This window comes from Salmo trutta, chromosome 23 (genome assembly GCF_901001165.1).
Source record: "Salmo trutta chromosome 23, fSalTru1.1, whole genome shotgun sequence".
NCBI lineage: Eukaryota > Metazoa > Chordata > Actinopteri > Salmoniformes > Salmonidae > Salmo > Salmo trutta.
Genome location: NC_042979.1, coordinates 23076513 through 23104409, shown reverse-complemented (window position 1 = coordinate 23104409; position 27897 = coordinate 23076513). Strand labels below are relative to the sequence as shown.

Genomic DNA, 27897 nt, shown 5'->3' with positions numbered 1-27897 from the left:
ATTATGAACATTGATGTGAAATGAACATGATACATGATGTCCTTTTCCCTTCCAGACCCTTCCTCAATGATCCCCCTCTACATCGGTCTCCGTGCCAGTATCTATGTTCTCATCCTTCTGGTGGAATCTCTTCTGTGTTTCCTCTGGTGTAGACATGGCAAGTTGTATGTTGTTCCAACGGCTGTTGTCAGCTATACAATCAGGGCCTGTTAGTTACGCTCTCATTATACTTTTGTTTTTGAAGGTGATGAACGAGGAAATAACAGTAGGAGGTGAGAGTGATCTATTTATTTAACTGTACATTTTCATATCATCTGTTTGAATGTGCTGGAAACTGCTCTTGACTGGCAAAACCCATATGAGCTGCAAATGGTGTGTGTAGAGTATAACTATACTCTTTACTATCCACTATGGTTAGAGTGTATTATGGTGTAACTGTTCACTGCTTATGGTGCATTATGGTATGTTTTCGCTCTCTTACAGGAAGAGAACTCAAGTCTGCACTATGCTATGAGGATGTGACCTTGCTGGGGAGTTCAAGTTGGATATGGCTGGAGAGTATGATGTGTCAATGTTTTTAAAAACCAGAAGTCAATAGGAGTAGAAGTTATTAAATTCGAACAAGTTGCAATTTCATGCACCTTGTGAATGAATTTTTATATTATGCACAGTGTTTAATGTGTAATGTGTTTGTATATGTTAAATTTAGCAATTTTATTAGCATTTAATTTTTTCTGCTCTGCAAATAAAGCTTGTACAGTATGTTGTGAATCTTGTTGGAAATGTTGTTTCTTTTCTCTGGAAGAGAAATTGTGTTGTTTAGATTACACAGACATTGTGTTTCAATGGTCTGTCTCATGATGTTCACTGTTGTACCTGAGCTTTAGCTGGGTGTTTTGTGTCTGTTTGTCATGTAGACGTGACCACAGTGGGGGTAGTGCTCATTGTAAGGTTCTGCTTCACTTTTTTTAGTCAACCTTGTGTTATTTTTCTTTGTGTTCTTGAACGTAGCACTGTTTCTTTGTGTTCTTGAACGTAGCCCTGTCTTTCATTTTTGTTCATTGATTTCACCTGTGTTCGTTTCTCACCTGGTCTCATCAGCTCGGTATTTAGTTCAGTTCTTTCTGTTTGTATCGTTGTGAGGTATTGTTTGTTTTTGACTGCATACCTGTGTTTGACCATTGCCTGTGACCACGATTCCTGCCTTCTGCGAAGGCCTAATAAACATCTGCCGCGCTCTGCGTGTGAATCTACACCTTTTTCTCCCTGAGTATTCATTACACCCATACAGATACAGCGCTATTTCTATAGATGAGGAGAAGGCAGAGTAGAAATGGGTGACCCACATCTACACCAACATCACCCCTGAAAAACAACACCACAAAGGGCTCTCAATACATCAATTAATATGAAGCTCATGTCTATATCTATCAATATACAATGACTTGTCAGAGAACATGCATAGGTGCAGAGGTGTGGAAAGACACAGTAATGGAATTGTGGTCATGATCTAGGCTGAGATGTGCTATAATGAGCCATTGTGCTGTAACTGGTCCCCTAACACTCTGTCCCTAGCCCTCAAACCCATCATTTAACATAAATAACATACTAATGGTAAGTGCTGTATATATTGCAAAATTCAAACACTAAAAAGAAACTGGTACAACCTGCAAGGAGTTGCTGTCAATGTTAACCAATACATAACTGTCATTTGAGGAAAAGTCAACTTTTAACCTTTCCACCTGGGTTTGTTTATTTAACAATTCATTGGTGGTCATGAAATGAAAAACAACTCAATTATCTTTTGATTCCTATTTTGCATTTCTCTACAAATCTGCAATACTTGGATTTGACTCCAAAAAAACAAAGTTTGCCAAAAATACACAACAGTAATATAATCTATGCATGCAATCCAAGCCAATACCGGACACAAACTGGTTACACTGACTGAAAATATATATTATATAAACTAAGCAGACAGGGATCAAGGTATCGGTCATTTCCTCATTTGGAGAAACTTTAGTCACCTGCGTAACATGGCTGGAGAGAAGTTGGGTGCTTAAACAGAAAATATCTATAATGTCCGACTACTAATAAAACCCAATAAATCAGTTACTGAACACATTTTGATCATGTGGCTCAGTTGGTAGAGCATGGCACTTGCAACACCAGGGTTGTGGGTTTGATTCCCACAGGGGACCAGTGTGAATGAAAATGTATGCACTTTGGATAAGAGTGGTTGATGAAAATGTATATTTAGGTTAACTTTTTTGTGTGTGTATGTGTACTGTATGTGCAAGGTGTAGACATTTACTGTCTTGTTGGAAAAGTCAACTTTAATGGCAAGCAATGAAATGTTAATCACAAGGGTTCTCACATTTGAAGTAGTTGTGCTCTAGTTACCTATATTTTCACTAAAATCAATTAAGGTGCACATCAGGGACAGTCCTTTAGTGGTCAGTCAAATAAGGTACCTTTATTTAACGTCACTAGCGATCTGTCACAACATCACTTCTGAGTCTCCATATCCTGCTTTCTAGGTTGCGTTGTGTCCTAACACACATACTTTTTTCCAGATTATAATCTATGTGCTCACCTTTTTTATTGACGGAAGAAAGTGGAAAATATGATCTTATCTTCTATTCATTTGTGAGTTTGCAATTATTAATTTTATTTTTGATCAATGATCTATTTACACAGATATTTTAAGTAGCCCATTCCATATGTTGGACCTAAACACCATATTTGGTTTTAAAGATGTGGCTAGTGCTGCAGAAAAAGAAGGCTGTGCAGGTATGTATGTATGTATGAATTAGAGAATGCCACTCCTTATGATTGTCCAGCTCAATGTCAGCCATTAAATATAATCTTTGAGGCACAAAAGCCTTTCTTGTTGACAGAGGTTTTGTACAACTATGGACTTAGCAAAGGATTTTGACTTGAATAATAACGTTTTATAGTTGCAAATAGAGAAATATGGAAGTGATACTCCTCCACATGCAAAATACCTTCTAAATCAAGGAACAATTCAAGTTTTCATAGATTCTCTTTCGCTCTAAACAGATTCTGTTCCCACTCCAACCATTGTATTATCCTCTTGGTACATCAGTGTAGCTACTCCGCCTATTACAGTACACTGTGAGTTACCAGAAGGCATTGTTTGATCAACAATCCATAAACTTTCCTCCTGTGGTTTACCAAAACATGTAAAACAATTTATTGGTGGTGATGAAATAAAAAACAACTAAAATATATTTGGATTCCTGTTTTCCATTTCTTCAATGCTTGGATTTGCTTCCAAACAACGAAGTTAGCCAAGAATCCATTAAAGTAATGTGATCTACGGATGCAATCCAAGTCATAACTTAGTTGGCACAGACTGGTTACTCTGACTGGAAATATTTATTATGTAAACTAAACAGACATGGATCAAGGTATCTGCCATTTCCTCATTTGGAGAAGCATTAGTGACCTCCATTACAAAGCTATAAAAGTTGTGGGGTGAAAAAGCTCAAACAAGAAACTATCCATCAAATTGTCCAACTTCAAATAAACCCAATAGATCAGCAACTGAACTCATTTGTTCATGTCAATGTGTGTGTTGTCAACGGATTACCAGGACGTGTACTTAGAGCATGTGCGGAACAACTGGCAAGTGTCTTCACTGACATTTTCAACCTCTCCCTGACCGAGTCTGTAATACCTACATGTTTCAAGCAACATAGTCCCTGTGCCCAAGGAAGTGAAGGTAGCCTGCTTAAATGATTACCACCCTGTAGCACTCACGTCAGTAGCCATGAAGTGATTTGAAAGGCTCACATGGCTCACATCAACAGCATCTCCCGGATACACTAGACCCACTCCAATTTGCATACTGCCCCAACAGATCCAGAGATGACACAATCTCAATCGCACTCAACACTGCCCTTTCCCACCGGGACAAAAGGAACACCTATGTGAGAATGCTGTTCATTGACTACAGCTCAGCGTTCAACACCATAGTGGCCACAAAGCTCATCACTAAGCTAAGGACCCTGGGACTAAAAACTCCCTCTGCAACTGGATCCTGGACTTCTTGATGGGCTTCACCCAGGGTTGAGGGTAGACAACAACACATCTGCCACACTAACCCTCAACACAGGGACCCTCAGGGGTGAATGCTTAGTCCCCTCCTGTACTCCCGGTTCATCCATGACTGCGTGGCCAAGCACGACTCCATCATTAAGTTTTCTGATGACACAACGGTAGTAGGCCTGATCATCGACCACAATGAGACAGCCTATAGGGAGAAGGTCAGAGATCTGGCAGTGTGGTGCCAGGACAACAACCTCTCCCTCAGTGTGAGCAAGACAAAGGAGCTGATCGTGGACTAAAGAAAAAGGATGGCTGAACAGGCCTTCATTAACATCGACGGGACTGTAGTGGAGCAGGTCAAGAGTTTCAAGTTCCTTGGTGTCTACATCACCAACAAACTTTCATGGTCCAAACACAACTAGACAGTCGTGACGCCTTTTCCCCCTCAGGAGACTGAAAAGATTTTGCATGGGTCCCCAGATCCTCAAAAAGTTCTACAGCTGCACCATCGAGAGCATCCTGACCTGTTGCATCACCTACTGAAATGGCAACTGCTCGGCATCCGACCTTAAAGCACTACAGAGGGTAGTGGGTACGGCCAAGTACATCACTGGTGCCAAGCTTCCTGCCACCCAGGACCTATATACTAGGCGGTGTCAGAGGGAGGCCCAACAATTGTCAAAAACTCCAGCCACCCTAGTCATAGACTGTTCTCTCAGCTACCGCACAGCAGGCGGTACCAGAGCGCTTCATTGTCTGTTCACTTCATTGTCTGAAGGAAGTGGAAAATATGTCTTTGTCTTATATTCTTCTCATTTGTGAGTATTCAATTATTTTGGTCTTTGGATCAATATCTCTTTACACTGATTTTAAGTTTTGGTAATATGTTACTTAATGTATGCTTTATAACTTGTTCTAAGTATGTATGAGCCTTTATTCTGTCTTGTAATAAGGATGGTAAAATGTCTCACTAAGTTGTTTTTACCTTGTTCAAAGATGTTGCCGGTGTTGCGGTAAAAGAAAGTTCTGCAGGTACATATTATCAAAACTCACTTCATTAATTGTCCAGCTCAACAGCTATTGATTTATTTTAGGCACAAAAGTATTTTTGGGACGACAGATTTGTACACTACTAATATAGAGTTGCACGTTGCTTAAAGTGCCATATCTTTATTAAAAACAATAACTTTTTATTTGCAAATAGAGACATTTAAGTGATGCTCCGCATACAAATACATCCTGAATCAAGATTCTTATCTTTCACAATATCTTATATTCTCTCTATTTCTCTAAACAGATTTGGTTCCCACTCCCACTATTGTATTTTCCTCTGGGTACATCAATGTAGCTACACCTGTTACAGTACGCTGTGAGTCACCAAAAGGCACAGAGTGCAATTTCTACAGAGATCATGACCCCAGCCCTATAAGAAAACTGGATTACAAGAAGGGTACTTGCCAATTCAACTTGTTCTGGAATGAGTTCAAAAAGTGGAACAAGACTGAAGTTGATCTCAGCTGTGTAATTCTACAGAACAAAGAAGGTAAAACAATCAAAACCTCAAAACCAAGTGATGCTCGAAGACTTAATGTGGGTGGTAAGTGACTGTTTTACAGTACTCCAAAGCACATGTTTACCAGAGTACACTTCCCACTTGTTAATTGACTTCATAAATTACTTTTACAATTTATAAACAGATCCAATTGGAATGCCCAGTGTTCATGTGGAGAAGATCAGGAATTACCTCAATCTTCGATGTGAGGCCAAGGCTGGCACCTCATGCTACTTTTATCTGAACAATGGTGACTCACACTTTAATAAACAACCCTACAAAGACAATGTCTGTGTGGGGAGAGTGGCAGAAGAGGAACTGCAGAGGAAGAGGAGCAGTGCTGGAGAGATCTTCATCACCTGTGCTGTGGAGCTGGTGGTAGAGGGTGAAGATACTGTGACATCACAGCATAGTGAACCCCTCGGTATCACCATAGATGGTGAGGAAGACTAAAGCCCATCAATTTCTGTGATTTCAAATGTGTCAATCTTCTGTCGGTCTATTGTTGTATTGCAAGACTTGTATATTATTATTGTACACATATCAATGTTTTATTTATTTCAGTTGTAAATCCTCCAGGAGCTACTAGTTCCCCATCAGCGTTCAGTTTAATCAAACCTGTTCAGGAGGAGACAAGCAGCAATGTCACAGCCCAAGGAAGAGGTGAGTAACATTGGTTAAGTTTTAGATAAACTGTGAAAATATTATCATGACAATCCTCTGTCTGTGTATTACTGTATTGCAAGACTAACACTGCATATAATTATTGTACATACTGTGTATATCATTGTTTTATTTATTTTGGTTGTAAATCCTCCTGGAGCCACCAGTTCCATCCCACTTGGAGAGGATAAGTCAGTCAGTAGTATAACTACACAAGGAGAAGGTGTATTAAATAAACATGGTTATTGTGAGCTCAGTTTGTTGAAATACATCAGCAAGTGCCTATTCAGATACTGTTTTTGATAGTGATGTCCCTTTCCCTTCCAGAATCCGCCTCAGAGATCCCCTTCTACCAGTACACCAGTCTTCGTGCTGTTGTCTATGTAATCATTCTGCTGATGGAATTTGTTCTGTGTCTTCTCTGGTATAGACGTGGTACATGCCTTCTCATACTCATACACAACATGTAATAGATGTAGGAACTTCATTTGATTACTCTTTTGTTTCTGAGAATTTTTCCTGCAGGAAATGAGAATTTTCACAGCAGGAAATGCAGACTTGCAGTGCATTTGAGCTTTAAAAATGCCTCTCATGTTTGTAATTTCCACTTTGAAATGTCAGACTTGATTTGCCCTAAAAGAAATGTATCAACCCCAACAAAAATATCCATTAATTATCATCCACAAAATAATTCACATTTCCTGTTGCAGCAGGATTATTTTCCTGCTGTAGCAAACTGGCTCAAATGAAGATCCTACATCTGTTTGTTGTTCCGAAGGCTTTTGTCATGTCTTTTATTAGCTATACAACCTGGCGGTATGATTTGTTTTCATCATACTTTTATTTCTGAAGTTGATCCGCAAGGCAATGTCAAACGGAGGTAAGAGTGGTCTATTTATTCATAAATATTTACTCATGCATGTTTTTATATTATCTGTTTGAATGTACTGGTGAATTGTCGGGTCTTGACCAAAACCCAACTAAGCTGCAATATGAGTGTGTATAATAATGCTCTTTACTCCCCACTGCTTGTTAATGTATTTTATATTATGCAAAGTGTTTCATGTGTAATGAGTTTATATGTCTAAAATACAGCTATTTATTAGCATTTCATTTTTTTCTGCTCATTGATGTTGTGTTTTCCAGTGGAAATAAAGCTTGTACAGTATATTGTAAATCTTGTTGGAAATGTTTCTTTTCTTTGGAAGTTGAGGAGCCACTCTGAGAGGAGACAGCATTGTGTTTAGATTACACAGCAGTTGAGTTTCAAAGGTCTTCAACGATCTTCAGCGGTCCGATGACTCATGATGTTCACTGTTGTACCTGAGATTTAGCAGAGTGTGTCGAGTTTGTTTGTCATGTAGATGTGACCACAGTGAGGGTACTGATAATGCAGGTACACTTCTATTTCTAGAGATGAGAAGGCAGCAACATCACCCCTGCAAACATCACCGCAAACGGCTTGCTATACATATCTTCATACTGTATGAAGCTCATGTCTATTTCCATCAATACAAATGACTTGTCAGAGAACATGAATAGGTGTGGAAAGACACAGTAATGGAATTGTGGCCATGATCTAGGCTGAGATGTGCTACAATAAGCCATTGTGCTGCAACTGGTCCCCTAACACTCTGTCCCTAGCCCTCAAATCCAGATGGATGAGAGAAAGATCTATCATACTACAATTTAAATAAATAACATGCCAATTGTACAATTTCTGGGTATATTGCAAGATTCACATAAAAACATGTCCAACCTTTAAAAAGAAACTGGTGCGTCCTACAAGGAGTTGATGTCATTGTTATCCAGTACTATCCAGTACTTTTACAGATATCTTAATTATTTGTCACATCCTGACCAGCAGATGGAGCTATTGTTTTAGTGTTGGGGTCAGGACGTGGCAGTTTTTGTGTATGTGAATGTTTGATTGTTGATTTGGGACTTCCAATTGAAGGCAGGTGTGTTGAGTTGCCTTTGATTGGAAGTCCTATATAGGTGTGTGTGTTTTTCTTTGGGGTTGTGGGTGGTTGTTTTGCACTGCGTTGTTTTGCCTGCAAACTGTTGCTGCTGTTGTGTTTATTGTTTCCTGTGGATGCTTTACTCCTTTTGTTGGGTAATTAAAAATGAGTATTCACATACCTGCTGCGCCTTGGTTCATTTCAGAAGACAGCCGTTACAGAACCACCCACCAAAGGACCAAGCAGCAGAAGAGGAGGAAGCCACGGGAGAAGAAAATGGAGGAATGGACCTGGCAAGACGAGAGACAATTCTGGGAGGACAAGTAAAGGGAGCTAAGGGAACCCGAGAGGCAGCACCAAGATTTTTTTTTGGGGGGGCACACGGGTAGTTTGGCCAGGCCAGGGAAGAGCCGTAAGCCAGCTACCCGTGACTACATTGAGGTGCGTATGAGGTGGAGGGCGCCATGTTACGCTGAGGTACGCACCATCTCGCCGATACGGACACACAGTCCAGTCCGCCCGGTACCAGCCCCACGCATCAGGAGGCTGGTGCGTCAGCCCAGACTCGCCAGTCGTGAGTCACCAGAGCTGCCCGCCAGTCAACAGTCACCAGAGCTGCCGCCAGTCAACAGTCACCAGAGCTGCCCGCCAGTCAACAGTCGCCAGAGCTGCCCGCCAGTCAACAGTCGCCAGACCTGCCCGCCAGTCAACAGTCGCCAGAGCTGCCCGCCAGTCAACAGTCGCCAGAGCTGCCCGCCAGTCAACAGTCGCCAGAGCTGCCCGCCAGTCAACAGTCGCCAGAGCTGCCCGCCAGTCAACAGTCGCCAGAGCTGCCCGCCAGTCAACAGTCGCCAGAGCCGCCCGCCAGTCAGGAGTCGCCAGAGCCGCCCACTAGTCAGGAGTCGCCAGAGCCGCCCACTAGTCAGGAGTCGCCAGAGCCGCCCGCTAGTCAGGAGTCGCCAGAGCCGCCCGCTAGTCAGGAGTCGCCAGAGCCGCCCGCTAGTCAGGAGCCGCCAGAGCCGCCAGCTAGTCAGAAGCTGCCAGAGTGGCCCGACTGCCCGGTTCTGCCAGAGTGGCCCGACTGCCCGGTTCTGCCAGAGTGGCCCGACTGCCCGGTTCTGCCAGAGTGGCCCGACTGCCCGGTTCTGCCAGAGTGGCCAGACTGCCCGGTTCTGCCAGAGGTGCCCGCCTGCTCGGATCTGCCAGGGTGCCCTGCCTGTCCTCCGGCCCAGCCCGAGTGGCCCTCCTGCCCTCCGGCCCAGCCCGAGTGGCCCTCCTGCCCTCCGGCCCAGCCCTGTGTGGCCCTCCTGCCCTCCGGCCCAGCCCGAGTGGCCCTCCTGCCCTCCGGCCCAGCCCTGTGTGGCCCTCCTGCCCTCCGGCCCAGCCCGAGTGGCCCTCCTGCCCTCCGGCCCAGCCCGAGTGGCCCTCCGGTCCTCCGGCCCAGCCCGAGTGGCCCTCCGGTCCTCCGGCCCAGCCCGAATGGCCCTCCGGTCTTCCGGCCCAGCCCGAGTGGCCCTCCGGTCCTCCGGCCCAGCCCGAGTGGCCCTCCTGTCCTCCGGCCCAGCACGAGTGGTCCGTCTGCCAGGGTCAGCCCAAGTGGCCCATCTGCCCGGCGCAGCTAGCAGCGCCACCGAAGTGGGCTACGCCGACGGTGGAGCAAGGTCCACGCCCTGCACCTGAGCCACCTCCAGGATAGGTGGGTTGGGGAGGGAGGGTGTAGCACAGTGCCGTCGGTGACGGCAGCCACCCTCCCTTCCCTCCCTTATTGTTTTAGGGTTATTGTTTATGGGTTTTGTGTTGGTTTTTTGTTGGTAGGTGCATTCCGGGGTCTGCACCTTGAGGGGGGGGTACTGTCACGTCCTGACCAGCAGATGGAGCTATTGTTTTAGTGTTGGGGTCAGGACGTGGCAGTTTTTGTGTATGTGAATGTTTGATTGTTGATTTGGGACTTCCAATTGAAGGCAGGTGTGTTGAGTTGCCTTTGATTGGAAGTCCTATATAGGTGTGTGTGTTTTTCTTTGGGGTTGTGGGTGGTTGTTTTGCACTGTGTTTTTTAGCCTGCAAACTGTTGCTGCTGTTGTGTTTATTGTTTCCTGTGGATGCTTTACTCCTTTTGTTGGGTAATTAAAAATGAGTATTCACATACCTGCTGCGCCTTGGTTCATTTCAGAAGACAGCCGTTACATTATTTGAGAAACAATCCATAAACTTTCCTCCTGTGGTTTACCAAAAAATGTGAAACAATTTATTGGTGGTGATGAAATAAAAAACAATTAAAATATATTTGGATTCCTGTTTTCCATTTCTTCAATGCATGGATTTGCTTCCAAAAAACGAAGTTCGCCAAAAGTCCACAAAAGTAATTTGATCTACGGATGCAATCCAAGCCATAACTTAGTTGAAACAGACTGGTTACTCTGACTGGAAATATTTATAATGTAAACTAAACAGACATGGTTCAAGGTATCTGCCATTTCCTCATTTGGAGAAGCATTAGACACCTCCATTACAAAGCTATAAAAGTTGTGGGGTGAAAAAGCTCAAACAAACTATCCATCAAATTGTCCAACTTCAAATAAACCCAATAGATCAGTAACTGAACTCATTTGATCATGTCAATGTGTGTGTTGTGTTGGGTTTTGAGAATATGAAAATATACTTATTCATGTCACTGATGGAGTGCTGAGGTTTAGAGGGTCTACACCAGAAGTTAATGGTTATAGGAGGAAGGTATATAGTGTGAGCAATTAAGCTTGGAATGTGTTTAGTGCAGGGAAGCGATTACATGTGGCAGGCATTGATAAGGGGAGAGAGCCATGGATTAGTGATGGAGGGGGGTTGAGGTCAGGTCACTTCAGGGAGAAGTAAAAGTTTATGGGCCGTATCACTAGTGTCCTGCCTAGCAGTAAAGAACGATGTTTGTACAGATATGGAGAAGGAGACTCAGCCAATGAGGAACAATTAAATATCAGTGCTTGTGTGAAACTGTTTTTGTCTAATGCAGCTGTATTCATCCTCTGGGAAGAATAAACAAGGTTAAGCTTTCATAATGTCTTTTCAGTTATTTTACTCTGAGAATTAGAACCTAACAGTTGTTAGGGTGATGTTGCTTTTAAGCTACTGCATATTTAGTTTTGGTTTTGTTTATTTGTGTGTGTATAGTTTAAAGTAACTCTTTGAAAAGTCAACCAGTTTTTTTGATCAATTAATCACAGGAGTTCTCATATTTGAAATAGCTGTGCTGTAGTTACCTATATTTTCAGTAAGTTTAATGTAGGGTGGACCACATGAACAGCTCCTTAGTGGTCAATGAAAATAAGGTCATTTTCTTTAGTGTCACTAATGATCTGTCACAACATCACACGTGAGTCTCCATATCCTCCTCTGTAGGTTTTTCTGTGTCCTACCAAACACACATCAGTTTTCTCACATGACAATCTATGTGTGGAGTTCACTTCACTGACGGAAGAAAGTGGAAAATATGTCTTTGTCTTATATTCTTCTCATTTGTGAGTATTCAATTATTTTGGTCTTTGGATCAATATGTCTTTACACTGATTTTAAGTTTTGGTAATATGTTACTTAATGTATGCTTTATAACTTGTTCTAAGTATCTATGAGCCTTTATTATGCCTTATAGAAAGGCTTGTAAAATATCTCACTAAGTTGTTTTTACCTTGTTCGAAGATGTTGCCGGTGTTGCGGTAAAAGAAAGTTGTGCAGGTACATATTACCAAATGTCACTTCATTAATAATCCAGCTCAACAGCTATTGATTTATTTCAGGCTTAAAAGTCTTTTTTTGATGACAGATTTGTGCAACACTGTTTCACAACTAATGTAGAGTAGCACAATGCTTAAAGTGCATATCTTTATTAAGAAATGTATTTAGTTGCAAATAGAGAGACGAGGAAGTGATACTCCACATACAAATACATTCTGAATCAAGATTCTTACCACTCACAATTTCTTATATTTTCTCTATTTCTCTAAACAGATTCGGTTCCCACTCCAACTATTGTATTTTCCCGTGGGTACATCAATGTAGCTACACCTGTTACAGTACGCTGTGAGTCACCAAAAGGCACAGAGTGCGTTTTCTACAGAGATCACGACCCCAACACTATAAGAAAACTGGATTACAAGCAGGGTGCTTGCCAGTTCAAGTTGTTATGGAATGAGTTCAAAAAGTGGAACAAGACTGAAGTAGATCTCAGCTGTGTAATTCTACAGAACAGAGAAGATAAAACGATCAAAACCTCAAAACCTAGTGATGCTCGAAGACTTAATGTGGGTGGTAAGTGACCGTTTTACAGTACTCCAAAGCACATGTTTACCAGAGTACACTTCCCACTTGTTAATTGACTTCATAAATAACTTTCACAATTTACTAACAGATCCAATTGGAAAGCCCAGTGTTCATGTGGAGAAGATTGGGAATTACCTCAATCTTCGATGTGAGGCCAAGGCTGGCACCTCATGCTACTTTTATCTGAACAATGGTGACTCACACTTTAATAAACAACCCTACAAAGACAATGTCTGTGTGGGGAGAGTGGCAGAAGAGGAACTGCAGAGGAAGAGGAGCAGTGCTGGAGAGATCTTCATCACCTGTGCTGTGGAGCTGGTGGTAGAGGGTGAAGATACTGTGACATCACAGCATAGTGAACCCCTCGGTATCACCATAGATGGTGAGAAAGACTAGAGCCCATCAATTTCTGTGATTTCAAAAGTGTCAATTTTCTGTTGGTCTATTGTTGTATTGCAAGACTAATATATTATTATTGTACACATATCAATGTTTTAATTATTTCAGTTGTAAATCCTCCAGGAGCTACTAGTTCCCCATCAGCGTTCAGTTTAATCAAACCTGTTCAGGAGGAGACAAGCACCAATGTCACAGCCCAAGGAAGAGGTGAGTAACATTGGTTGAGTTTTAGATTAACTGTGAAAATATTATCATGACAATCCTCTGTTTGTCTATTACTGTATTGCAAGACTAATAATGTATATAATTATTGTACATATTGTGTATGTCATTGTTTTATTTATTTTGGTTGTAAATCCTCCTGGAGCCACCAGTTCCATCCCACTTGGAGAGGATAAGTCAGTCAGTAGTATAACTACACAAGGAGAAGGTGTATTAAATAAACATGGTTATTGTGAGCTCAGTTTGTTGAAGTACATCAGCAAGTGCCTATTCAGATACTGTTTTTGATAGTGATGTCCCTTTCCCTTCCAGAATCCGCCTCAGAGATCCCCTTCTACCAGTATACCAGTCTTCGTGCTGTTGTCTATGTAATCATTCTGCTGATGGAATTTGTTCTGTGTCTTCTCTGGTATAGACGTGGTACATGCCTTCTCATACTCACACACAACATGTAACGGATGTAGGATCTTCATTTGATTACTCTTTTGTTTCTGAGAGTTTCCTGCAGGACATGAACATTTTCACAGCAGGAAATGCAGACTTGCAGTGCATTTGAGCTTTAAAATGCTTCTAAAATTTGTATTATCCGCTTTCACATTTCAAACTTGATTTGCCCTAAAAGAAATGTATCAACCCAACAAAAATATCCATTAATTATCATCCACATAATAATTCACATTTCCTGTTGCTGCAGGATTGTTTTCCTGCTGTAGCAAACTGTTTCAAATTAAGATCCTACATCTGTTTGTTGTTCCGAAGGCTTTTGTCATGTCTTTTATTAGCTATACAACCTGGCGGTATGATTTGTTTTCATCATACTTTTATTCCTGAAGTTGATCCGCAAGGCAATGTCAAACAGAGGTAATAGTGGTCTATTTATTCATAAATATTTACTCATGCATGTTTTTATATTATCTGTTTGAATGCAATGGTGAATTGTCGTGTCTTGACCAAAACCCAACTAAGCTGCAATATGAGTGTGTAGAACAATGCTCTTTACTCCCCACTGTTTGTTAATGTATTTTCTATTATGCAAAGTGTTTAATGTGTAATGAGTTTTAATGTCTAAAATACAGTAATTTATTAGCATTTCATTTTTTTCTGCTCATGGATGTTGTGTTTTCCTGTGGAAATAAAGCTTGTACAGTATATGGTAAATCTTGTTGGAAATGTTTATTTTCTTTGGAAGTTGAGGAGCCACTCTGAGAAGAGACAGCATTGTGTTTAGATTACACAGCAGTTGAGTTTCAAAGGTCTTCAACGATCTTCAGCGGTCCGATGACTCATGATGTTCACTGTTGTACCTGAGCTTTAGCAGAGTGTGTTGAGTCTGTTTGTCACGTAGATGTGACCACAGTGAGGGTACTGATAATGCAGGTACACTTCTATTTCTAAAGATGAGTAGAAGGCACCAACATCACCCCTGCAAACTACACCACAAACGGCTTGCAATACATATCTTCATACTGTATGAAGCTCATGTCTATTTCCATCAATCGAAATGACTTGTCAGAGAACATGAAGAGGTGTGGAAAGACACAGTAATGGAATTGTGGTCATGATCTAGACTGAGATGTGCTACAATAAGCCATTGTGCTGCAACTGGTCCCCTAACACTCTGTCCCTAGCCCTCAAACCCAGATGGATGAGAAAAACATCTATCATTCAACAATTTAAATAAATAAAATGCCAGTTGTATAATTTCTGGATATATTGCAAGATTCACATAATAAAAATGTCCAACCTTTAAAAAGAAACTGGTGCGTCCTAGAAGGAGTTGATGTTAGTGTTATCCAGGACTATCCAGTACTCTCACAGAAATCTTAATTATTTAAGAAACAATCCATAACTTTTCCACGTGTGTTTACTAAAAAATGTGAAACAATTAATTGGTGGTCATGAAATAAAAAACAACTAAAATATATTTTCATTCCTGTTTTCCATTTCTTCAGTGCTTGGATTTGCATCTATAAAACGAAGTTAGCCAAAAATCCACAAAAGTAATATGATCTATGGATGCAATCCAAGCCATAACTTAGTTGGCACAGATTGATTACTCAGACTGGAAATATGTATTATGTAAACTAAACAGACATGGATCAAGGTATCTGCCATTTCCTCATTTGGAGAAGCATTAGTCACCTCCATTACAAAGCTATAAAAGTCGTGGGGTGAAAAAGGTCAAACAAGAAACTATCCATCAAATTGTCCAACTTCAAATAAACCCAATAGATCAGTAACTGAACTCATTTGATCATGTCAATGTGTGTGTTGTGTTGGCTTCTGAGAATATGAAAATATACATATTCATGTCACTGATGGAGTGCTGAGGTTTAGAGGGTCTACACCAGAAGTGAATGGCTATAGGAGGAAAATACATAGTGTGTACAACTAAGCTTGGAATGTGTTGAGTGCAGCGAAGCGATTACATGTAGCAGGCATTGATGAAAGGAGAGAGCCATGGATTAGTGATGAAGGGGTGTTGAGGTCAGGTCACGTTAAGGGAGAATTATAAGTTTATGGCCCGTATCTCTTGTGTCCTGCCTTGCAGTTGTTAGGGTGATGTTGCTTTTAAGCTACTGCGTACTTAGTTTTGGTTTTGTTTATTTGTGTGTGTATAGTTTAAAGTAACTCTTTGAAAAGTCAACAAGTTGTTTTTATCAATTAATCCCAAGATTTCTCATATTTGAAATAGCTGTGCTGTAGTTACCTATATTTTCAGGAAGTTTAATGTAGGGTGGACCACATGGACAGCTCCTTAGTGGTCAATGAAAATAAGGTCATTTTCTTCAGCGTCACTAATGATCTGTCACAACATCACTCGTGAGTCTCCATTTCCTCCTCTGTAGGTTTTTCCGTGTCCTACCAAACACACATCAGTTTTCTCACATGACAATCTATGTGTGGAGTTCACTTCACTGACGGAAGAAGGTGGAAAATATGTCTTTGTCTTATATTCTTCTCATTTGTGAGTATTCAATTATTTTGGTCTTTGGATCAATATGTCTTTACACTGATTTTAAGTTTTGGTAATATGTTACTTAATGTATGCTTTATAACTTGTTCTAAGTATCTATGAGCCTTTATTATGCCTTATAGAAAGGCTTGTAAAATATCTCACTAAGTTGTTTTTACCTTGTTCGAAGATGTTGCCGGTGTTGCGGTAAAAGAAAGTTCTGCAGGTACATATTACCAAATGGCACTTCATTAATTGTCCAGCTCAACAGCTATTGATTTATTTCAGGTATAAAAGTATTTTTTTGATGACAGATTTGTACACCACTTTTCACAAGTAATATAGAGTAGCACAATGCTTAAAGTGCATTATCTTTATTAATCAATGTATTTAGGCGAGGAAGTGATACTCCATATACAAATACATTCTGAATCAAGATTCTTATCACTCACAATTTCTTATATTCTCTCTATTTCTCTAAACAGATATGGTTTCTACTCCCACTATTGTATTTTCCCCTGGGTACATCAATGTAGCTACACCTGTTACAGTACGCTGTGAGTCACCAGAAGGCACAAAGTGCAAGTTCTACAGAGATCACGACCCCAACCCTATAAGAGAACTGGATTACAAGCAGGGTGCTTGCCAGTTCAAGTTGTTATGGAATGAGTTCAAAAAGTGGAACAAGACTGAAGTTGATCTCAGCTGTGTAATTCTACAGAACAGAGAAGATAAAACGATTAAAACCTCAAAACCTAGTGATGCTCGAAGACTTAATGTGGGTGGTAAGTGACCGTTTTACAGTACTCCAAAGCACATGTTTACCATAGTACACATCCCACTTGTTAATTGACTTCATAAATTACTTTCACAATTTACAAACAGATCCAATAAGAAAGCCCAGAGTTCATGTGGAGAAGATTGGGAATTACCTCAATCTTCGATGTGAGGCCAAGGCTGGCACCTCATGCTACTTTTATCTGAACAATGGTGACTCACACTTTAATAAACAACCCTACAAAGACAATGTCTGTGTGGGGAGAGTGGCAGAAGAGGAACTGCAGAGGAAGAGGAGCAGTGCTGGAGAGATCTTCATCACCTGTGCTGTGGAGCTGGTGGTAGAGGGTGAAGATACTGTGACATCACAGCATAGTGAACCCCTCGGTATCACCATAGATGGTGAGGAAGACTAGAGCCCATCAATTTCTGTGATTTCAAATGTGTCAATCTTCTGTTGGTCTATTTGTTGTATTGCAAGACTAATATATTATTATTGTACACATATCAATGTTTTAATTATTTCAGTTGTAAATCCTCCAGGAGCTACTAGTTCCCCATCAGCGTTCAGTTTAATCAAACCTGTTCAGGAGGAGACAAGCACCAATGTCACAGCCCAAGGAAGAGGTGAGTAATAATGTTTTGGTTTTAGATTAACTGTTAGTAGTCCTAAGAACTTCAAATTGCAAGTTTAGTGAATGACTCTGCTTCTAAATGTACAGCTATTGATACGTTTCTAACATTTCTAACCTGTTAAGTATCTCGATAGTCACTGTTAGTTAAGCTTATTTGCACAAATATTCTAGTCATTGTAAGGTCAGGTTATACTGTACAGATGACTCACTGTCAGTGAGCCTTCATTCAGTTTATTCAGGTCCAGTGTTCCTCGTCATCATCAGTCTGGGTGCTGGTTCCCTTTTCCTGGTTCTGCTAGCTGGGTCTGTGCTGTGTGTTCTCCAACGCAAGTGTGGTGCGTGCTTTCAGATAGGTCTACTCATAGTACATTCTTATTATGTTCCAAAGGTTACTTTGAGTTATTTTCAAAATTGCTAAATTATCTCTATGCATCTTTTGAAGGGTTTCAATGCAGGCCTGTAAATACTGGGTAAGACTGGTGTATTCATTTTAGATTCACAATATTTTTTCTTTATTCATGCAAGGCTATATCTTTCTGACTGTACTGCATTGTCTTGACAGAAGCCCACCTGAGCAGCAAGACCAAACCCCACCTTGTGTCTGTGAGTATGAGAGTTAACTAAATCACCACTGCCTTTATCTTCTTTTGTTCAGTGTTTATTATCCATCATTCTCTCATTTTAAACAGATTCTGTCATCACAAAGCCGTCTAGGGATGAGGTGAGTTGGTTTGAACCAGTGCAGTGTGAAGTAACCTACTATGCACTTTACTACCACGATATCAAGCAATATTGCCAATATCACCAATGACAACCCTACTGTGCACACAGCTCAAAGTGACTTGATCTCTCTCTTACAGGAAGAGGACAGTAGTCTGCAATACGCTACTGTGACATCTACAAGTGACCGAGCTAGTCTTCAATATGCAACAGTGACATCTACCGGTAACCAAGTTGGACCTGGGCGCACCAAGATCAAGTTTGAAATAGCTGGAGAGTACGCCCTCTTAGCAGAATCATAGAAGAAGAAACATTTACTGGATAACATGTTTTGCCATAGTTTACAGTTACAATCCTAGCTTTTTTTCTTCATATTGGATCATAAATTACTCATAACACAAAAACAAATCCTGCCACAACAACAAATACTAAAGATATCTACTCATTTCTGAAAACAAGCAGCTTCAACTATTTGCATTTTAGGTTAATTGAAATAAATGAAAAATAAACTTTGTCTGAAGTATAAAATAACTGTTTTCCTAAATTGAGTTAGCCAATCTAGTCAGCAGTCACCAATCACTAGTCACCAATCTATTTCACTCCTTGACAAGAGTCAATAGAGACTCAAAGCCACAGGAGGGTAGAACACAGTTCAAACTTTGCTTGTTACATCTCTACATCTCTCTCTCCTTTTCTGATCTCTCGCTCTCTACATCTCTCTCTTTAACCTTGTCTGGTGTATATTAGTTTTCAGTGGTGCAAGAAGTACTCAACTGTCATAATTAAGTAAAAGTAAAGATACCTTAATAGAAAATGACTCAAATAAAAATAAAGTATTTGGTTTAAAATATACTTAAGTATCAAAAGTGAATATATAACTCATTTCAAATTCCTTATATTAAGCAAACCAGAATGTTCCATTTTCTTTTTTTTCTTCTTTTTTACGGAAGGCCTAGGGACCACTTCCACACTCAGCTATCATTTACAAACAAATCATGTCAGTGTAGTGAGTCCGCCATATCAGAGGCAGTACGGATGACCAGGGAAGTTCGGTTGATAAGTGCATGAATTTGACTATTTTCCTGCCCTGCTAAGCATTCAAAATGTAATGAGTACTTTTGGGTGTCAATGAAAATGTATGGAGTAAAAATTACAGTGTTTTCTAAAGTAATGTAGTTATCTAAAAGTAAAATAAGTCAAAAATATGAATTGTAAAGTATAGATACCCCAAAAAACTACTTAAGTAATACTTTAAAGTATTTTTACTTAAGTACTTTACATCACTGTTGGTTGAAAAAATATGTTTTGTTATTATCTCGTTTCACTTACAGTATGTGCCTTTACTTCCACCTGATGATACACTACCTCCACATTTCCTCTCCCTCCTTCCTGATTTACAGATCTGCTACTCTATGGACCCAACCTCTTCCTGTAGTCTGTCAACATCTGTTCCTCTCAGAACAATTTCATTCTCATACTGGGCTATAAATAGATGTGCAAAGGTTTTAAGATAGGATTCATTTAAACAAGTATACTTGATGCATGTGTAAATGAACACCTTTCTTGATTTATAAGTAAATTATTGATGTGCAAAGCTTCAACTAGAGACTAATGAAACCCACATGATAATTGAAACAATTAAATCATATTTCAAATGGTTTTTTTCCCAGTTACAAGTGGTTCCTGCCAGTAAGGCCTGGTTAGGCCCAACCAAATCACAAAAACCCAGAACAAAATCTTGCATGAACATAACTCTCATAACCCCTGTGCTCCCGACAGACGAAAACATGTTTGTTACGGATCTTAGGACAGAATAGGCCCACCCAGATCAGTCTTATCTACACCTGCAATTGGAGCACATTACAAACCTATGACAGCTACAGGTATGAAAGTGGATATGACAATTATGCACCATCACAGAAGGGTCATAGGTGGGAGCTATTGTTTCACCATAAAAGGAGAGAGGGGAGACACAAAATACAGTGTGTCACTCTCACACTCACTACTGTGGCATTGCCTGAGTCATTATCTACAGCCAACAGCTCCTGTGTATATTTCAAAAAACATTTTTGAGAGCATGTGAAAATAGTCGACCCCGAAAGCAAATCTCATTTCCGTATATCCTGTTTCACTTCTCTCTCTGCATTATGCATAATAACAGGTGGCAGGTTTGGGACCTTCAAATAACTCCTAACCATGATCCAATGAATGTGCTGCTGGTGCCTTATGTGTGAGTTATGTATTATTAATAATATAATTATTGTACTGTATAATAAAATGTTAAATAATTTACTTTCATAACAATATCCCTAATTGTACTTTTGATTGGAATAACAATGAACTACATTTCTTGTAGTCTCTCTTGACCTACAATTAACAGATGCAGGTATGTTTCTCTTGCTATTTTTGTCATTCAACATTAGGGATGCACTTTTGTGATTTGCATGGTTATCAAAGGCTGGGAAATAAATGTTGAGCTCTTAAGAAGTGAATAATCTTGCATTTTGAATTCGTTTTAGAATGGACACAAATCTTAGTTTTTTTCACTTTGATGTTATCATTCCTATCTTTCCTCAACTATCTCTCTCTTTCCTCAACTATCTCTCTCTTTCCTCAACTATCTCTCTCTTTCCTCAACTATCTCTCTCTTTCCTCAACTATCTCTCCCTTTCCTCGTCCTTCAAGGGGACAAGGAGAATCAGACAAACACTTGGATTACCCAGGAGAAGAAGCACCAGATCTCAGTAAGCCTGAAGTTTGTGACCCTGACTGAAGTGGTTGAGCTGAGCTGCGAGTCCTCTGCCCTTGTAGAGGGTCAGCAGTGTTTGTTCTATGTGGATTCTAAACTCAAGGAGCTTGGTCGCTCAAATGCCAGCCACAACCAATGCTCCCTCCCAGTAAAGGGGTCAGAGCTGCTTGGGTGGAAGCCCAGAGGGCTGTGGTCAAAGGTCACCGTCCAGTGTCATTACGAAGAGGACTCACCTCCCAGCAAAAATGTCACAGTGGTGGTGTGCATAGATTCCTGATTTAGGTCATTCATCCATTTGGTCAAAAATACATTTTACTCTGTTACAGACATGCTGACTAAGTACATCATTGGATGTATGGCCCTGATAGGATTCATGAATCTACTTGCAGTATTCATATTTTGCATCACCTGTCTCCTCTCACTGAAAGCAAAGAGTATGTGAACCTGTCGTGGACGAATCAGATTTAGTTGGGTAACATAGATAATTAAGATGTTTTATTAGTATAATATGCTTATTTGAGGTACTTGTCATTAGAAAGTGTCCATTGGACTCTGGTGTCTTTTCAGTTGCACGTCTACCTTAGCTGGGACTCAGACACTTGGGGCCCAGAGAGGGGAGAGGTCAGATTTGTCTTCATATGGGAATGTGTCTTTACTTATTCTTAAACCATGTGAAGGGATGGCGTGATTAATGGGGAACCAACAATGTCTGTGAGCAAGTCACTCCCACCTTTTCTTTATTGTGGGGATGATTATGGCAGTAAATGAACCCTTGTATGTCCTCTCTTAGATCTCGCACTTATCCTGTGATAATATATGGCCTAGAGGCTCACTCCCCAGTGAGCCTGTCCAGGAGTAGGGTCAAGAGGGGGTTTGCTTGAGATGGGAGTATCTAGAGTTGACAATTGATATATGCCATTGGATGAAATTGTGTTTTTGTTCTATGAAGTACCAGGGAGGGACGGTTCTAGGGAGACCAGATACTGGTCTATATAATGAACCCTGTTGACATAGCAGTTACTGTCTGATGTGTTTTATTGATATCTGTCATACAAAACTTAACCTTTGTGAACTGTTACTAAGTATCTGTGGTTTGTCAATGTACGTTGAAGGGGGTGTATCGTTGCTATAAAAGATCCCTGTAGCCATTCTGTAATCACCTTCCTGGTTCATTCGAGAGAATGCATTATTGAAGGTCAAGAACTTTTGCAAAAGTATCTTAAGTATTAAAGATGTAGTTTAACTCGGACTGGTGTGTTTGTAACTCCTCATTTGGTAATGCGGAAATTAGCCACCACAAACCTGCTATCTAACAGCCTTTTAAACGTATTAGCAAAACCGATCAGACAGAATCGCTCATTTATTCCATTGTTTTACTGTCATAGGGAACGGACGCCTCGTCATAACAAGGTGAATAGTGTTGGTTGTGTGTTGAACAGCATGATTATGACAGCATACAGAACATACAGTTTAAATGTGAATGCCTGTCTCACCTAACCATGTCTTTCAGATCGCCCAGTGACCAGACATTGCCAGGAGACCCTACCCTAACAAGTATGTATGATGTCACAGTGAAGTGTACGTGTGTAGGCCTATTATTATAGAGATATTTACCACAGTCCCGTTTTAACAGCACATTTCTGTGATTCTGTTAACACAGCAAGTGACACAACAAATCCTGTAGAATCTCAACAGGAAAAGAAGACAATATCATGGCATAACTATGTTTTTATGTAACTGCCTCACGCTCTTCCTCTACTTTGCCACCATAGTGCTTTTTTTGGTTTTCTGTGCATAAACAGTACAGTGGGCTGGCACACAACACATAAGCATGTTATAAATGAAAAACATTGTGGTTTATTGTAAGGATATTATGATTTGATGTTTTCTTTCAAATAGTGATTTGTCCTCATTCCTTTGCTGCAATAACAGGAAGGTGAAGATGATTGGTGCTATGCCACCGTGTCCCATGCTGGTGCTCCTCCATCCTACTCAGTCAAGTTTGAGCAAGGCCATGACTATAACACAGTGGTCATATACTGACCAGCATGTGCCGACCTGAATGGACATGAAAGGACTTCCACATAGATAGATTGTTTGACTTTAACACCTCCATTTCAATTTTATTTCCAATAAATCAATTGCATGCGTCTATTTGCAATGTAGTTTTGAACATCCAATTTGTTTTTGTATTCCACCATCCGCTTAATTTCTGTTTGTCTCGTGTGCAACTGGAAATTAATGTTGAAAGTTGCATTTGTGACCCTAAAATGTAAATTGAAAAGGTATTGTCACTTCTTCCTGTTGACAAGCCATTTTGATAAATAGTCCAATGTCAAAACACAGTTTAGAGATTAGATTAGACATTATAGATTAGAGAGTTTAATAGTCACATCATGCACAGGGTTGCAGATGTAATTACAGGGCATGAGCTCCAACAATGCAGGACAAAGTGAAATAAAATTATACAAATAGATAATACAAATATAAATAAATGCATAACTGTCATTGATAAATGTCCATTGGGGGTGGGGACAAGGTTAACATCCGTTAGAGGGGATGGGAAATGTCCACAGGAGGAGCAGCAGGGTGAGTAGGTGACTAGTCGTGACTATTCAGCATAATACATGTGTATTGGGGTGAGGGCCGGGTAAATATGTCCTTTGAGATGGGGGGTAGAAGCCTGATGGTCTGGGGGTAGAAGCTATTGGCCAGTCTTACAGTTTTTACCATGATGCTCCTATACTGCCTGCGTCTGAGTGATAGAACGGGGAGAACAGGCCATGGCTCAGGTTGCTGGGGTCCCTGATTATCTTCTTTGCCTTCCAGCTACACTTGGTGTTGTAGGTGTCCAAATCAATAAGCAATATGCTGAAACAGTTCGTCACATATTGAAAACCTAAACCTAAAATCTACTATCTACACATGTGCAGCAATTGTAATCATATTACTTGTATTTTTTTAAACGAGCACCTTATAAACTGCACATGCACCAAAACCCTGGTGTTTTGACAAGTGGCAATAAATAACTGATATTGAATAGGTGGGAGGGATAAAGGTTGTAGCGCTGTTGAAACTAACAGACCTAAAACTACTCATGGAAACGAGATATTTAATTACATCACTGGTTCGAGAACAACATGCAGAAGTCATAAATCAGCTACATTTTGGAGTGAGTCAATTTGATATGGGGGTCTCCAAAACAGAAAGAGAAACGCTACACTTATTTCCAATCACTCATACCTGCAGAAGTCAGAAATCATGTCACACCCTGACCTTAGAGAGCCTTTTTTATTCTCTATTTTGTTAGGTCAGGTTGTGACTTGGGTGGGCATATCTATGTTTCTATTTCTTTGTTGGCCTAGTATGGTTACCAATCAGAGGCAGCTGTTCATCGTTGTATCTGATTGGGGATCATACTAAGGCAGCCTTTTTTCCCACCTGTGATTGTGGGATCTTATTTGTGTGTAGTTGCTTTCTGCACTGCATATAGCTTTACATTTGTTTTCTGTTGTTTTTTCCCATTGTCATTTTTATTAAAAAAGAAAATGTACGCCTACCACGCTGCACCTTGGTCCAGTTCTTCAGACGAACGTAACAAATCACCTATATTTTGGAGTGAGGCAATTTGATACGGGGGTCTCAAACAGAAAGAGAAACGCTACACTTATTTTCCAATCACTCATATTGATATCACATTGAAATCAATTGCACGAGGGGGAGATAAGGTTGCAAGTCCTGTTTAAACTATCACAGATCAAAAACTACACGGAATCTGCTAATAATGTGTTGCCTACAATTTGTAGAAGACAGCTAGCTACATTTTGAAGTGTTGCATTTTGATTAAAGTGGGTCGCCAACGAGGTAAGTGTAATGCAACACTTTTTCTTTTTACCACTTCCATCGATATCATGCTGAAATCAAAAGAACACGGTCAAATGTTTGGGCTGTAGCATTGTTGGTTAGATGAGAACTTATAGAAGGCTTACAGTATTGGCCTATCTATATTTTGGAATGTCGGATGTTGATTTTCGTCAAGCGACTTTTATAGAGAACAAGAGACCAGGGACTCCCGAGTGGTGCAGCACAATTGGCCAAGCGTCGTCCAGGTTAGGGGATGGTTTGGCTGACCTGATTTCCTTGTCCCACCGTGCTCTAGAGACTCCTTGTGGCGGCCAGGTGCCTTCAAGCTGACTTCAGTCGCCAGCTGGAAAGTGTTTCCTCCGACACATTGGTGCGGCTGGCTTCCGGGTTAAGCGAGCAGTGCGGCTTGGCAAGGATGCATGGCTCTCGACCTTCGCCTCTCCCGAGTCCGTAACATGGCTGGGGAGAAGTTGGGTGCTTAAACAGAAAATATCTATAACATCCGACTACTAATAAAACCCAATAAATCAGTTACTGAACTATTTTTGATCATGTCTCTGTTATGTGGCTCAGTTGGTAGAGCATGGCACTTGCATCACCAGGTTTGTGGGTTTGATTCCCATGGGGGACAAGTATGGATGAAAATGTATGCACTCACTAAGTCGCTCTGGATAAGAGTGTATGATGAAAATGTATATTTAGGTTAACTTTGTTGTTTCTGTATGTGTACTGTATGTGCAAGGTGCACACAGTTACTGTCTTGTTGGAAAAGTCAACTTCAATGGCAAGCAATGAAATCTTAATCACATGGGTTCTCACATTGGAAATAGTTGTGCTCTAGTTACCTATATTTTCACTAAAATCAATTAAGGTGCACATCAGGGACAGTCCTTTAGTGGTCAGACAAATAAGGTACATTTATTCAACGTCACTAGTGATCTGTTACAACATCACTTCTGAGTCTCCATATCCTGCTTTCTAGGTTGCGCTGTGTCCTAAGCACACATACTTTTTTACACATAATCTGTGTGTTCACCTTTTTATTGAAGGAAGAAAATATCATATTTTCCACTATCTTCTATTCATTTGAGTTTTCAATTGTTACTTTTATTTTTGATCAATGATCTATTTACACAGATATTTAAGTAGCCCATTCCATATGTTAGAATGAAACACTTTATTTGGTTTTACAGATGTGGCTAGTGTTGCAATAAAAGGTTGTGCAGGTATGTATGAATTACAGAATGACACTCCTTATGATTGTCCAGCTCAATCTCAGCCATTAAATATAATCAGTGTCTTTGAGGCACAAAAGCCTTTCTTGTCGACAGAAGTTTTGTACAGCTATAGAGTTAGTTAAGAATTAGGACTTGAATAATAACGTTTTATAGTTGTAAATAGAGAAATGTGGAAGTGATACTCCACATGCAAAACACCTTTTAAATCAAGGAACAATTCAAGTTCCATAGATTCTCTTTCGCTCTAAACAGATTCTGTTCCCACTCCAACCATTGTATTATCCTCTTGGTACATCAGTGTAGCTACTCCACCTGTTACAGTACACTGTGAGTTACCAGAAGGCATTGTTTGATCAACAATCCATAAACTTTCCTCCTGTGGTTTACCAAAACATGTAAAATAATTTATTGGTGGTGATGAAATAAAAAACAACTAAAATTTATTTGGATTCCTGTTTTCCATTTCTTCAATGCATGGATTTGCTTTCAAAAAACGAAGTTAGCCAAAAATCCACAAACGTAATGTTATCTATGGATGCAATCCAAGCCATAACTTAGTTGGCACAGACTGGTTACTCTGACTGAAAATATTTATTATGTAAACTAAACAGACATGGATCAAGGTATCTGCCATTTCCTCATTTGGAGAAGCATTAGTCCCCTCCATTACAAAGCTATAAAAGTCATTGGGTGAAAAAGCTCAAACAAGAAACTATCCATCAAATTGTCCAACTTCAAATAAACCCAATAGATCAGCAACTGAACTCATTTGTTCATGTCAATGTGTGTGTTGTCAACGGATTACCAGGACGTGTACTTAGAGCATGTGCGGAACAACTGGCAAGTGTCTTCACTGACATTTTCAACCTCTCCCTGACCGAGTCTGTAATACCTACATGTTTCAAACAGACCACCATAGTCCCTGTGCCCAAGGAAGTGAAGGTTAGCCTGCTTAAATGATTACCACACCGTAGCACTCGCGTCGGTAGCCATGAAGTGATTTGAAAGGCTCACATCAACAGCATCCTCCCGGATAGACGAGACCCACTCCAGTTCGCATACCGTCCTAACAGATGACGCAATCTCAATCGCAGTCCACACTGCCCTTTCCCACCTGGACAAAAGGAACACCTATGTGAGAATGCTGTTCATGCCCCCCTTGGGTTGTGTTGTGGTGGAGATCTTTGTGGGCTATACTCGGCCTTGTCTCAGGATGGTAAGTTGGTGGTTGAAGATTTCCCTCTAGTGGTGTGGGGGCTGTGATTTGGCAAAGTGGGTGTGGTTATATCCTGCATGTTTGGCCCTGTCTGGGGGTATCATTGGATGGGGCCACATTGTCTCCTGACCCCTCCTGTCTCAGCCTCCAGTATTTATGCTGCAGTAGTTTGTGTCGGGGGGGCTACGGTCAGTCTGTTATATCTGTAGTATTTCTCCTGTCTTATCCGGTGTCCTGTGTGAATTTAAGTATGCTCTCTCTAATTCTCTCTTTCTCTCTTTCTTTCTTTCTCTCTCCCTAGGACCATGCCTCAGGACTACCTGGCATGATGACTCCTTGCTGTCCCCAGCCCACCTGGCCGTGCTGCTGCTCCAGTTTCAACTGTTCTGCCTGCGGCTATGGAACCCTGACCTGTTCACCGGACGTGCTACCTGTCCCAGACCTGCTGTTTTCAACTCTCTAGGGACAGCAGGAGCGGTAGAGATACTCTCAATGATAGACTATGAAAAGCCAACTGACATTTACTCTTGAGGTGCTGACTTGTTGCACCCTCGACAACTACT

At 40.6% G+C, this 27897-nt stretch overlaps 2 protein-coding genes and 1 long non-coding RNA gene across 14 annotated transcripts; all 3 read left to right on the top strand.

The window, feature by feature from the left end:
* The first annotated feature begins 4775 nt into the window (after positions 1–4775).
* LOC115159619 (uncharacterized) lies at positions 4776–18795 on the top strand. Of its 9 annotated transcripts, none has more exons than XM_029709518.1 (10): positions 4776–4892; positions 5071–5106; positions 5372–5671; positions 5772–6065; positions 6206–6289; positions 17787–17882; positions 17990–18017; positions 18110–18150; positions 18237–18268; positions 18408–18795. In XM_029709518.1, the coding sequence occupies exons 1-10, from the start codon at positions 4865–4867 to the stop codon at positions 18567–18569; spliced, it is 1101 nt and encodes a 366-aa protein (XP_029565378.1). In that variant the 5' UTR covers positions 4776–4864; the 3' UTR covers positions 18570–18795. The 9 variants fall into 9 exon arrangements, with proteins under 9 accessions (XP_029565378.1, XP_029565376.1, XP_029565381.1 ...); XM_029709516.1 differs by having other exon boundaries at positions 6191–6289; XM_029709514.1 differs by lacking the exons at positions 4776–4892; positions 5071–5106; positions 5372–5671; positions 5772–6065; positions 6206–6289 and adding exons at positions 16003–16147; positions 16326–16361; positions 16621–16920; positions 17021–17314; positions 17456–17539 and having other exon boundaries at positions 17763–17882.
* Positions 11619–13845, top strand: LOC115159625 (uncharacterized). 3 transcript variants are annotated; one of them, XM_029709534.1, is made up of 6 exons: positions 11619–11759; positions 11938–11973; positions 12247–12546; positions 12647–12940; positions 13081–13164; positions 13492–13845. In XM_029709534.1, the coding sequence occupies exons 1-6, from the start codon at positions 11732–11734 to the stop codon at positions 13632–13634; spliced, it is 885 nt and encodes a 294-aa protein (XP_029565394.1). In that variant the 5' UTR covers positions 11619–11731; the 3' UTR covers positions 13635–13845. The 3 variants fall into 3 exon arrangements, with proteins under 3 accessions (XP_029565394.1, XP_029565391.1, XP_029565395.1); XM_029709531.1 differs by having other exon boundaries at positions 13066–13164; XM_029709535.1 differs by lacking the exon at positions 12247–12546 and having other exon boundaries at positions 13066–13164.
* A 777-nt stretch (positions 18796–19572) lies between the features above and the next one.
* Positions 19573–23196, top strand: LOC115159626 (uncharacterized). Of its 2 annotated transcripts, none has more exons than XR_003868920.1 (4): positions 19573–21011; positions 22402–22426; positions 22527–22570; positions 22949–23196. It is a non-coding gene; the product is annotated as an uncharacterized LOC115159626 (long non-coding RNA). The 2 variants fall into 2 exon arrangements; XR_003868919.1 differs by having other exon boundaries at positions 19573–21450.
* Positions 23197–27897: the final 4701 nt, after the last annotated feature.